The sequence below is a fragment of the Staurois parvus genome, unplaced genomic scaffold (assembly GCF_062004578.1).
Source record: "Staurois parvus isolate SC_StPar_1 unplaced genomic scaffold, SC_StPar_1.0 ptg000344l, whole genome shotgun sequence".
NCBI classification, from domain to species: Eukaryota; Metazoa; Chordata; class Amphibia; order Anura; family Ranidae; genus Staurois; species Staurois parvus.
The window spans coordinates 2986666-2999510 of record NW_028318140.1 but is presented as its reverse complement, the minus strand read 5'-3'; the positions used below and the strand labels follow the sequence as shown (position 1 = coordinate 2999510).

At 39.4% G+C, this 12845-nt stretch overlaps 1 protein-coding gene across 1 annotated transcript in view; it reads left to right on the top strand.

The window, feature by feature from the left end:
- QRFPR (pyroglutamylated RFamide peptide receptor) overlaps positions 1-12845 on the top strand; it is a 130492-nt gene that overhangs the window by 97920 nt on the left and 19727 nt on the right. The window contains exon 3 of the mRNA XM_089684316.1: positions 896-957. Coding sequence (XP_089540442.1) covers positions 896-957 — 62 coding nt within the window. The remainder of the gene's footprint in view (positions 1-895; positions 958-12845) is intronic.

Here is a 12845-nt window from a genome sequence, read left to right as displayed (position 1 = left end):
TCCTGGTTCCTAGCTGCATTTACCAGAAAAAAAATCACATTTCTTTTTATTCATTTAGTATGCCAATTTACATTGAACATGTCTGTTTATCTTTATGAATAGAAAAAAAATAGAAGCTGTAGATTTCCTGATTTTCACTGAAATTTAGGGGGAATGAAACTCTCCATTTGACTCGTTCCTATTTAGTACACATTAAAAATTTAATGATCCCATATAGCTCAGGTACCAGGAGCAAGTAAAAAAGTGGTAAAGTATACTAATAATAGCCACTAGTCCCAGCTGGTTGGAAGATGGTCTATGAACATGGATTTTACTTTTAGGGTGTTCCTGGAGCCACTTGTGGGGAGGTACTGTGTGGTGTGGAGGCAGTGAGTCCGGTTGTATTAAAACCTGAAACTTGTTTTGAGTAGAATGCCAAGATTACAAACACGGGAGAGGACCGTTTAGGGAAATAACTCACATTTCCATACAGTCAATGATATGGCTGAGGAGAGATGCCGACTGCATCTGTTTCAGTGAAGTGCAGCCTGGCCAGTCCATTCCCAAGTGGGGGAGGCTTCTTTCCAGGATATAGTCCCTAGCCTGTCCCTACCACCTGTAACCTTTCCCTACTGCTAGTTACTTTCCCTAACAAGTGGGGTCTCTCTCCCTACACTAGCCACTTGCAAAATGTGCACCAAATCCAGGGGACAGGGATTTATATAGACCCTAGTGACAAAAGATGACCACCAAGGATCACATAGCTGCAATGTAGCCAATCGGAACGCTGCTCAATTGACTCAGGAAACCATAGAGAAACTTTGTTTGTGTTAATATAGGAGAAGGTGTAATTTTTATGTAGTGTTCCTTTGTACTAAAATGTCATAAGTATTATAATATTTGAATCTTTTTCCAGGTATCGTGTGGTTAACAGCAGCAATTGTTGGTGTACCTATGTGGCACGTACAGCGTTTAGAGGTAACAACTGTCAGACCTTTCTTAACAAGCTAGAATGTTTGAATCATTCCCAGATTATAATTGACATAATGGGCAGAGCTTTGGTAGAATGCGTGGGATTTACATGGAATAATGTGAGGCTGGACAGAGCAGATAAGATCAGAATAGAGAAAGTCAAAATTGTGTTTATTTTGTTCTCCTTAAATTTAATTATGTTGTTAATTTTATGTTGTTGATGGATGTAAAATTTAATGGATTAAAAGCAGATGACCTATGACATTTGTTTTAGAGGGTCATTGGGCTTTTGCCAAATCATTGCACCTGCATATGAATTAGGAATGCTTTCAGAAATGTCTCAAACTTATAGTAAACTGATGACATCAACCAAAGCACACATTACGTCAACATGCCCTAAAGCTCTTCTATACAGAATCCTTGTAAAATGTTTTTTATATGTTTTCAGGCAACAATGCTCAATGTAAATATCTTTAGGATGTAACATATCTGAAAAGGTCCAAACCAAGCAGCACCACTCCAGACACTGAGTCTCTTGTCCACTGTGGATAGGTTGGGTATTAGCAGACACCCATCCCCAATTCTAGTTCCGAGACTAGGACAAATTGAAGACTGCACACTGATGATGTAATTTCTTTAAAAAAAAAACTGCATACCACTTGTCCCTGCCTGAGAACCACCCTGCCATTTGTGTTTCACTCCTAAAGCTTAATAGTAGACACATCTCTATAATTAAGCCCATGGGGATGAAACACATTATAGAGGCAGTTCTCCAGTGGGGCATGCTTTATTCTGCATGCAGCTGAATACATTTTTGACTAGGAAATTACATCTTTTGTGTTCTGCCTTCAGTTTGTCGCAATAACTGAGAAGAAATTATGTGGGGTCATAATATGCTACACATACACTGGTTGCTTTACTGGTGGCATTACAAGTGGCATCTTTGAGATATAAGTTAGCTTACATGAAAATAAAATGTTTTTTGGAGACTGATACTTTCTTTATATGTTTAACAAGCTTCCATGTGAGTAAAGTGACACCTACACAGCAGTAGAGATGAGAAGTTATGGATGGAGAGAGCAAGTTCTTCCATAGGAAATAAGAGCTTATTAGGCACGTGCCCATTGTGCATGATACAATTAATTTTGTAGGTTGAAATAGTGAGCTCTGGATGCCTTCACCCCCTTCCACCACTAAAATGGTGCCTCGTAATGCATGCAACTCAACACACAGTCCAGCTATATTTAGTAACAACAGGAAATACTAAGACATTTTTTAAAATTTTTGAAAGACCATCAATGCGGTTATGCTTATGCATGTTTTTCAAGCATCAAAAAAACCCCATAAGAGCAAAGTTTAATTTTGTGCACAGAGTGATTATGAAAATTGTGAATTATTATTCTGAACAAAAGTGCCTAGTATCATGGGAAATTACTATTCAGCCAAAGTTAATTAGTTATTCATTAAACTAATGGTTGCATTGCCCACGGATGTATTATCTATATTTTTATATGTAATTAACACTATATATAATAAATAATACAAAACAAACCGTTGCTTTTATTTAATTTAGTTTGGTTCGGTCAGGGGATCTCAGCTGTAATTCTCTTATATGGAGTATGGAAAGCCAGTTAATAGGATTAGAGATGAGCGAATTATTCAAAAATTCGATTCGGCTGATTCGCCGAATTTGCGGGAGAAATTTGATTCGATGCGAATTTATTCGCTGCGAATTTAACTTATTAAAAGGGTTTCTAGGCTTCAGAGAGCCTTTATATTAGTGCAGAACACTGTACCTTTAATTTAAATGCCCTTGGAGTCTGCTGGGGAAGAGAAATAATACTGTCAGTCAGTATGACATGCAGATGAGTGCCGTCGATCTTAGAATCACCGCACACTTCACTCATTTGGGCAGTCACGGGGCACGACGAAGAAGAAGAAGAAGAAGAAGAAGAAGAATGAAAAGAAGAATGAAAAGAAGAAGAAGAAGAATGAAAAGAAGAATGAAAAGAAGAAGAAGAAGAATGAAAAGAAGAAGAAGAATGAAAAGAAGAATGAGAAGAAGAATGAAAAGAAGAATGAAAAGAAGAATGAGAAGAATGAAAAGAAGAATGAAAAGAAGAAGAAGAATGAAAAGAAGAAGAAGAATAAGAATGAAAAGAAGAATGAAAAGAAGAAGAAGAATGAAAAGAAGAATGAAAAGAAGAAGAAGAAGAATGAAAAGAAGAAGAAGAAGAATGAAAAGAAGAATGAAAAGAAGAAGAAGAATGAAAAGAAGAAGAAGAAGAATGAAAAGAAGAAGAAGAAGAATGAAAAGAAGAATGAAAAGAAGAAGAAGAAGAAGAATGAAAAGAAGAAGAAGAAGAATGAAAAGAAGAAGAAGAAGAATGAAAATAAGAAGAAGAAGAATGAAAAGAAGAATGAAAAGAAGAATGAGAAGAATGAAAAGAAGGATGAAAAGAAGAAGAAGAAGAAGAATGAAAAGAAGAATGAAAAGAAGAAGAATGAAAAGAAGAAGAAGAAGAATGAAAAGAAGAATGAAAAGAAGAAGAAGAAGAATGAAAAGAAGAAGAAGAAGAATGAAAAGAAGAATGAAAAGAAGAAGAAGAAGAATGAAAAGAAGAAGAAGAAGAATGAAAAGAAGAATGAAAAGAAGAAGAAGAATGAAAAGAAGAAGAAGAAGAATGAAAAGAAGAAGAAGAAGAAGAATGAAAAGAAGAAGAAGAATGAAAAGAAGAAGAATTCCAGTACAGCAAAAAGTGTATCTGCAGAGAGCTCCGCTATTTCTGACAGTTCTCTGACAGTTCCTTCACATTTACAGCGGTTGAAACATTGTATCTATTTATTTCCGAATAAAAACATCTGTATCCTAAATGGAAACAAATAGATACAATGTTTCAACCGCTGTAAATGTGAAGGAACTGTCAGAGAACTGTCAGAAATAGCAGAGCTCTCTGCAGTGACACTTTTTGCCGGCTGATCGGGAAAAATTTGATTCGTGCATCCGAAGTTTGCTAAAATTCGGATTCGGTGCGAATCGAATTTTTCCTAATATTCGAAACAAATTCCACTTCGCCAAGTTCGATTCGCTCATCTCTAAATAGGATAGATCCATCAACTAAATAAGTGAGGCAATCAGGCAGAAGAAGATTGGGACACTTGCAAGGATAAATTCTATATCTTGCAGCAGTCAGGGTTTAACAATCACAGTGTGGGTCTGTGGGGTGTCTGTTGCTAAGTAGAATGACTTGGAAATCATAGGTGTGTAGTGTGATTGTAAATATTATAGTTATCTGACAAATTAATTAGGTTTAAATTTTTGAGGAGGGATGAATGATGCAAAAGAAACTGAATGGTGTAAAACTAAAAAACAAAGGAGAAAACTAAAAAACAAAGGAGAGTGAACCAAGGACAAAGAGAAAAAAGGGCATGAAATTTGTACGCAATGTGTTTTCAAGGTTATCCAAGATGGAAGTTCGTTCCATAATATTCCTTCTAAACAAGAGAAAACAACAAACATATCTTGATAAAGTTGGATATAATAAGAAAAGGTTTAAATCTTTATCAATTATTTTTTCTTGCTGCCTATGTTCCATTTGGGAGATTTGCCTTCACATCCTGTCCCAACATGCAACAGACAACAGAAAGTAAGGAATCTGTACAAAGGGAGGAACCTTCTCCTCTTAGACAGTTGTCACTAGAACACGTGTCTCCATTATAACATTTTCCCTCTAACTCTGTGTGGGACAACTGTAAAATTTTGGATTTACCAGCACTTTCTGATAGTGGTAACCAGGACATATATAGATAGTTAATCTACACAATAGGGATACAGGTGCAATAGAAAATTGACTGGCAATCTAATTCTTTCCTACTCCATGAAAAGCAAAAATAAAATATGTAGTTAAAGTTTTGTTTCTAGCTTGTATAAAGTAGGATTGTATTGTGTAACACCCTGCTAGGTACAGTAGCTAGGGGGAGCTATATAGGTTTTTTAAGCTAGGAAGGCTTAATAGCAGCTTGGGCTAAGACAGAGGGTTATTCCAGGTCAGGGCTGGTAGGTTCTGCAGGTCAGTTCCTTGACATCTACCCCTGCTCTAGAGATCTTGGAGAAGATTCTAGAAGCAGTGAGCAGGGGTGAGGAGGGGCTGGCCGGCACACTTAGGGGACCTTGACCAATCTCCAAGCAGGAGGCTTAGCAAGAGGCCAGGACAGTCCTTAAATGTGGAAGAGCCGCAACAGCAGTAGGATAGTTTGGGTGGAAGATTAAATGAGAGGCTGGAAAACAAGATCCTGGGAGGGGGCCCAGATGGGAAGGGGCTCACCTACAGTTAGAGAAGCATGAAAGGAGGAAAGCTCAGGACCCCATCAGCCCACAGAGAGAGAGGACCATCTGTGCAGCAGGGAAGGAATGGCCCAGCGGGAGGGCTGATAGCAGCCACTGGCCCATCATCTCACAGACAGAGGACTGAGTGAGTAGATCTACACCCCTTGGGCCAGACAAGGGAAGGAGTACTCTAGTGGGAACCTGGATTAGCTGCTTCCCGGGACTGTCTTATATTTAAAGTGACAGGCCCTGGATACCCTGCCCAGGGATTTCAAGATTGTCCTTAGCTGTAATTTCCTTTGGGCATCCCATACACTCCTTACCCCGTTCAAGTTCAATTCCCCTAATGAAAATCCAAAAAAACAAGCTCAGAAACTGGTTACTGTCTCCTGGATGCAAGTCTGTATGGAAGATACATATTGCCTGACTGTGCAGGACTATAGGGGGACCAAAACTCAGCAACTCCTATGGGGGTAGTGCTACTATTGTTTGCTGTATCCCCACTGAAGAAATTATGAGGAGATGGTATTGTCACTAGGAATCAATGTGAGGGACAATCCAAATATTTAAGTTGACCCTTCAACAGGAATTAAGAAGAAATCTTTAAATTGGGGCAATTGTTTCGGTGAGGACTGTTTGTAGATCTCTTTTTTAGATAGCTTTCCTTTTACTTTCTGTAGTGTATATGCAGCAGAAAGTAAATTAAATTCTCTTAAGCAGATTCAGATGGCAAAAACAAAAAACTCCTGGAAGGAGTTTTATCCATTCTTTACTCTGTTCTAAAGTTTACCTTTAAGCTGAATTCCACAGAAAAGAAATATCCTCCCTTACAAAGGGGATCCACCTGCACTACAAGGGTTAAATGATCATTAATTCCTAGGTCAACAGTAAGCAAGGACTTTTACTTACCATATATCCCACAGGCTTTCTCCAGGCTATGCTTGATGTCCAATATGTAATGAAAAAAAAAAGTTAAGTAAAAAAAAACCTCTTTTATTGCAAAAAAATAAAGTTACACCCAAGCTCATAACATCCCCCCCCCCCCGAAAAATTTTTTTGAAGCCCTCCCACCCCCACATATAGGGCACCTACGCATGAAAACGCTGATTGCAATACACATGTTACATATCGCTGTGCACACTGGAGTGAGAGCAATAATTCTTGCACAAGACTTCCTCCATAACATTAAACTAATGATCTATAGGGGCTTGTGAAGCGTCGCCTTTAGAAAATATAGGGTACTGAAGTTTGTCGCCATTTCATAGGTGCTTACAAATTTAAGGTTTGGCATGTTGGGTATCTATTTACTCAGTGCAACCTCACCTTTCATATTGTATCAAAAGTTTATTGCACTTTGTTTGCCCTAAAATTCATTTTAGTGTGTTTTTTTTAGTGAAATTTTGCATTTCCTAGACCTTTGTGATAATATTGTTGACATAAAAAACTGGAACTACCACCATTTTATTCTCTAGAGTGTCTGCTTTCAGAAAATATATATTTTGGAACGGTTGTGTGTAATCTTCAGACCTAAAATGATTTTTTAAACGTGTGCAAAAAATGCAATAATGACTCTGGCAGCAAAAGGGTTAAATAAATATTTAATTTTATGACATTTCCTCCAGTGTAGGTAGGGCCTACGTTAGAAACCTTGTTTGGGAGGAATCATACACCATATATGGTGCACTAGGGTATTTTATATTGGTTTTGAGCAGGGTTCTTAGTACAACAGTAAACCAAGTCTTTGACACCTAATACAACAGATCAGTGAATAATCAGTGTCAGCATTTGACAAGGCATATTAACTGGAGGTCAGCTTCAGTTACCGAGCAGTGTTCCTTGACAGAATACTGGTGGTGAAATTTCAGCAAGCTGCACTGGCTCCACACTCCTGTTACGATCACCAGAGTGAATGTAGTATTGGGAGCTCTCTCTCAGCTTTCTCTGCTCGCCTGGAACCTCTCTATATGTTAACTACTATATGGCCCCACACAATTTGTTTCCTGTTCTTGTCCAAACACTCACCTGAAACACACCCTTATGATTCCCTCATCCAAAATGACTGGCAAGTCTCTCAAGAGCTCTATGCACATTCTAACAACTTCCATTCTCAAAGCACTGGACAGAATCCTAAAGGACCTATTCCCTTAGATGACCATGCTTCCCCTACAACAATGGAACAAAGCCAACAAGGTGGGAAGACTAACTGCATCTGCCTACACCAGGGCAGTGCCCAGTCCGATGCCCTTTGTTTGACAATTCTCTGCCTATTAGCCTAGAAAATGGCCATTATTGATTTCTAAGATTTGGTTCGTATTGATTTAAATGGGATCTTGATCTGGCATCCAAACTTTTGCCTAATCTGCCCAAACCAAACCCAGTTACGTTTAGCTCATCATTGCACAACTTTGAGCCAGTTATGTATCCACAAGCCACAATAAGTAATACTCCACACCATTGGACTTCCTGAGAAGTAACTCTTCATGCTGAAAATACAGAGGCACATTCCTTTGACCTTACACTCACAGTATTCCATAGCAGGAGCAGTTGCACTGTCTTTTCCAGCTCATCGAGTCTTTCCTTGACACTAAATCTTGTACTTCTATGCCAGGCTTCACTTCCGTGACCCCCAGGCCAGGTCAAGACCAACTCTGTGCCACAGCAGATTTCAATTATGGAGACTAAGCCACAAGGTGATGGCCCAAAATGGACCCCAGTTCCCCTCTACTATCAGGGCTTGCAACACCCTCCAAGTCAACCAACTCCTAATTGGCTGGCTGCTATTTTTTCCTTGTCCCTTACCCAGAAGGTTGTATGTGTTGTCTTGGACACACTTGTGTGCTCTGACCCAGAGGGAAAATGAAGAAATTAAATGTTTGTGATACACCATAGCTACACTTGTTCTCCCACTTAAAACACTTTCCAGTAAGTGCATAGAGAAAGGCCCCAAACACTGCCCACCTAGCAAAGTGGCTATGGATGAAGTTGGCTGAGGCTGCTTTCACCTGTTTACTAATGGCTTTGCTAGGTGTGCGGTGTTTGAGATCTTTCTTTATGCATATCCACAGTATGTACGGAGTTAAACGGACTCCTGCTCAGCCAGCACCAATTACAGCAATCACCGGATGGACTTACAGGAGCTTGATCATAAGTTTTATGATTTTCCAGTGAGTGACACAGACAACTAATAAAATTCCATTTGCTTTCAGACTTCAAAAATGTATATGAACATAACACTTCATTCTTCAGTCTCTTCTCCAAATGTGCAGTTTAGCTGTGCAATAGCTTTGGATTCAGATTGACTGTGCTGCTGAACCAAGACAGTGTCCGTATGAGTACAAGATTGGCGCTTAGGTAACTTGTGCTGCCTATACCTGAGATGGAAAATGTCCACAGTAACTAGAGTCCATGACGTGTGGTTTCTCTGAGAATGGGCCCATTGGAGAGATGGTGACAAAAAGAAAAGCTACATCACAGCACTGGTTCCCACTGGTCTACTCCCACGTCGGAACCCCTTTGAGATCATTCCCCTGCATACACATACCCTAAAAAGACAGGATTCAACACATCTACAGAGGAAGCGAGTCATACATGACCCAGCCCCTACTGCATCAGCCAGAAATATTTTAAGTAAAAATGCCCCAGCATAAATAATATATGTAAATGTAGCGCTACCTTATTGAGGGCCGCTGGTTTGGGTCCCCCTATTTTTCTGCACAGCCAGGCAACACACATTTTCCACTTTTGCATCCAAAAGTTAGTGATCAGTCCATGAGCTAGGTTTTGTTGTTTTATTAGGGGTTAAACAACTTGGATCGGGTCTAGAGGAATATAGGATACCCAATGGACCTGAGACAACTTAGAGGACAAACTTCCTATGTACAAAAAGCAGGAAAAAAAAACGAGATCCTGGACTTTCTACTCCCTCTGGAGTGACTCTTGTCTCTTAACAGATTAGCACACAGTCCTTACTAGGAGCACTCAGTCCCCTAAATTAACCTTTTCCAGTCCCCAGATGAAAATTTCATTATCCACCTGGTTGTCATGAAAAGTATCCCAGAGCAAGGGATTCTGAGAGACAGAAGTATACTGTCCCAAGGAGAACTAGTTGGGTAGAGTGCCTAACTGCTCTCTTCCTTGTAGGCCCAGGGGATGTAAAGGTACTAACACTGTCCTGTTCCTGTAGCTTTAAAAGATGAAGCTACTTTCAGGCCTTATGCTAGATTGGTTTCTTCCCCTGCTGACATGATGTCCTTCCCTGACAGTCTGTGGAACAGTGTAGATCTCTCTTTCAAGCTCCCAGCCTGTAAGTAGGCCCTTCTCCAGGGCACCCTCCTGTAGCAATTGTGCATACAAAGATGGACGCCTTCCTCCATCTTGCTAAGGATCATCCATCTTGTATCTCTCTCTCCTCCAAATCCCCCCTCCCTCTCTGTTAAGTGACATGTGGTCTGTATGATGCAGAGATCACAGGCAGCAAACACATTGGAAGGGTGTCATGGTTATAAACCCCAATTAGCCTGGCCCCCCCGTATGTCTGCGAGACTCTTGCTTGGAAAAGGATTGTAAAACCATAAACCAGTCCTTCGCTGGGCTTCAAAAACATTCCAGATAAGCCGTAAAACAGACATCACATTCAAAATCCATTTTCCCCTATGATTTCATGTCTTGGAATATGGAAGACTTACAAGGAGACCAGGCATATATTTAGATTGGTCATTTTAATACAAGTCGCCTGCTATATTACACCCCCTAGCTGACATCTACAGGAGAGCAGAAAATTATATCTCCTTAACCGCCCCAAGCAGGTATGTCATATTTCATATCTAGACGTTCAGCAGATGCTTCTCCATATTAATCTACTAGTGGCTAGGCTGCTAAATGCACCGAGGGTAAGTTATGGGTCATGATATAAGCTGCAAGGGATTTTGGTTCTAGCTGGGGTCTCCGCCTACAACAGCCTCCCCAAATGAGGTGATTGGTTCTCTGCTTCAAGGAGACACCCTGCTGAGTTCCTAGAAAAAGGCTGTTATGCTTGGAGCTAAGCTAAGCGCAGTTGAGTTGAAGAAACTCCCTTTTAACATCAGAACTAACTTTGGGAGATAAGGCCCTTTTGCTCTGACACTTGAAAGCTGCTTAACCCAGGACTTTTGGCAAGTACTTTATCTCTCTAAACTTCTTTCTGTTATCTCTTTGCTGTGTTATTGCTCTCTGTATATTTATATATATATTGGATACCTCTTTTTCTGTAAATATTTTTATTGCACCCTTTTGAACTTTTAGTAATAAATCTTACTTTCTGAAAGTGTTGAACTGTCTCTAAAGCTCTTTAATGCAAACTAAGAATTCCTGTCTCTGAAGAGCGCTGCTGTGTGTTTTAAAAAGTCTGCATACATCTGTCTGCGGTGACATTGTGTATACAAATGACTATTCAAACATCATAGTGTTATTGCTAATATTGCCGAGTTTCCTCTTTCTCTGTACAAAAAGGAGGTGGTGGCAGTATGAAGGGTTAATTGCGTAATTAACCTGACCCAGTAACAATCGCTCCCAGGCTGCACGTACACAGATTGTGGTCCATTAGCTGGAAAATCTTGTGCAGGGTGCAGCTGGGCATGGCATTGTTACGCACATGACAGCGCAGTTTTAGATTGGCTAGTCCTTCGGTCACGAGTTTGGTGAGAAGGGCTGGGGTCGGACGCCATGATTGTCACACCTCCCATCAGCACTTCCTCACTTCATCTTCCACCTGACTCCCCTTGCTGGCCAGGCTCTATCAGATTTATGGGCTGATTTCCCACACCACCAGGCCTGCTGCCTGTGATTGGTCAGACTCCCATAAATATGCAGATCAGCCCCTCCTCACCTCCGCCTACTGGCTTGTAGAACCTTCTTCAAGTTTCTAGAGCAGGCTTCTAGCAAGACCCTAACTATACAAAAAAAAACTAACTACACTAGAAGGTGCTAGACAAACATAATAGAACAGGAAACTTTTCCTATTTACCAGAGCAAAAGTAAACAAATAGGAGAAGTTCATTGTTAGGGTTCACATAAAGGGAAATATGCCTCAAGAAGCTCTTGTGCTTTTAATACTTTAGAACGAATAAATATACTATATATACAGTGTGTGTGTGTATACTGTATATATATATATATATATATATATATATAGAGAGAGAGAGAGAGAAAGAGAGAGAGTTTTGGATAAGGTAGAGAGGGATTAGACTGCGTGTTAGTTTTTATTGCTGTTTCCTTGTTAGGGAAATTCACCCTTTGTATTTGTCCTGTTTACCATTATCATTAAAAGTGAAAGTAAAAGAAAATCGCAATTTTGGGTTGTCCCCAGAAAAGTAAGAGGAGAAATCTTCCAATGAGGACACTTGTTCTGGTGACCTGAGGGGCCCATGGGGTTCCATGAACTTGAAGTGATTTCCTCTCACTTGGCTATGGGACAGGAGGTGAAGGTAAACCTCCCCAATGGGACACAAATGGAAAAAAAAATCAGATGGGGTATAACCCTCCCTTGCTCTATCCAAAATGATTAAAAAAAAAGTTTTGCCTATAGTTCTATATCAATGAGTTTCAGTCATATTCAATTTGTTTTACAATATGCTACTAAACTGTTATTAAATTATTAATTTGGATCCAGTAAGCAAGGTGCCCACGTCTAATAATGAAAGACATCTGGATTTTTTTTTTATGCTTGCAGTTTAAAACCTGTAATTATTGTTGGATTGCTAAATGTTAGTTGGGGTGTGTAGGCGTATTCCTCAGTATATAATTTACCTCTACCGATACTCTGTAGATCAGGTAAGGTGTAATTCTCACACGGCTGGAAAACAGAGTTTCTTAGAGAGGAACATTGCATAGAGAGATTTCAAATTTCATTGACGGGTTAAACATGCTGATATTAACTTGACTATTTTAAGATGCAATGCATCTCTGAATCTTTGGATGCCTGGCATAAAAATCTGGCGGCTGGAAAGATCAATGGCCACGGAGTAAAAAGAGTTTTCCCTTATCCCTAATCTTTTCCATGCAGAGATTTCTACTCTCACATCTTTCCATCTGAAAAAAAACAAACCTAAAAATGGAAATTATGTTGTGTTTCTTTTTTGATGCTTTGAATTCTGAAATGTATTAAAACATTTATAATCTGAAATCAGCTTTTCTTGTTGTGACTACTCTAAACTGATAAACACTGAAATGTCAATGGTATACATGTTTAACCTTAGCAATATCTGGAAAATATTTGCTGCTCAACTGGGGAAAATTACAGTAGCATATATAGGCTCCATGCATACTAGCATTTTTTTAAGCTCCTAGAAGCTGTTATCAGCATCAGCATTTTTCTCTCTGCTTCTAGAAGCTAAATAATGTTTTCCTATCTGTCCATGGACACTATTTTAGGCTAGTAGTTCAAGCTTCAGCATTTAGGAGCAGAAAAATGTTTTTGTAGAGTTTTTGGGAGTGCTAAACACTCCTAAACGCTTCTAACAGCTTTTTTCTAACTTTTTTTTTTAATCTACATGTACTGTAAAACACTAATAAAATGCTAATGCTCCTAAAC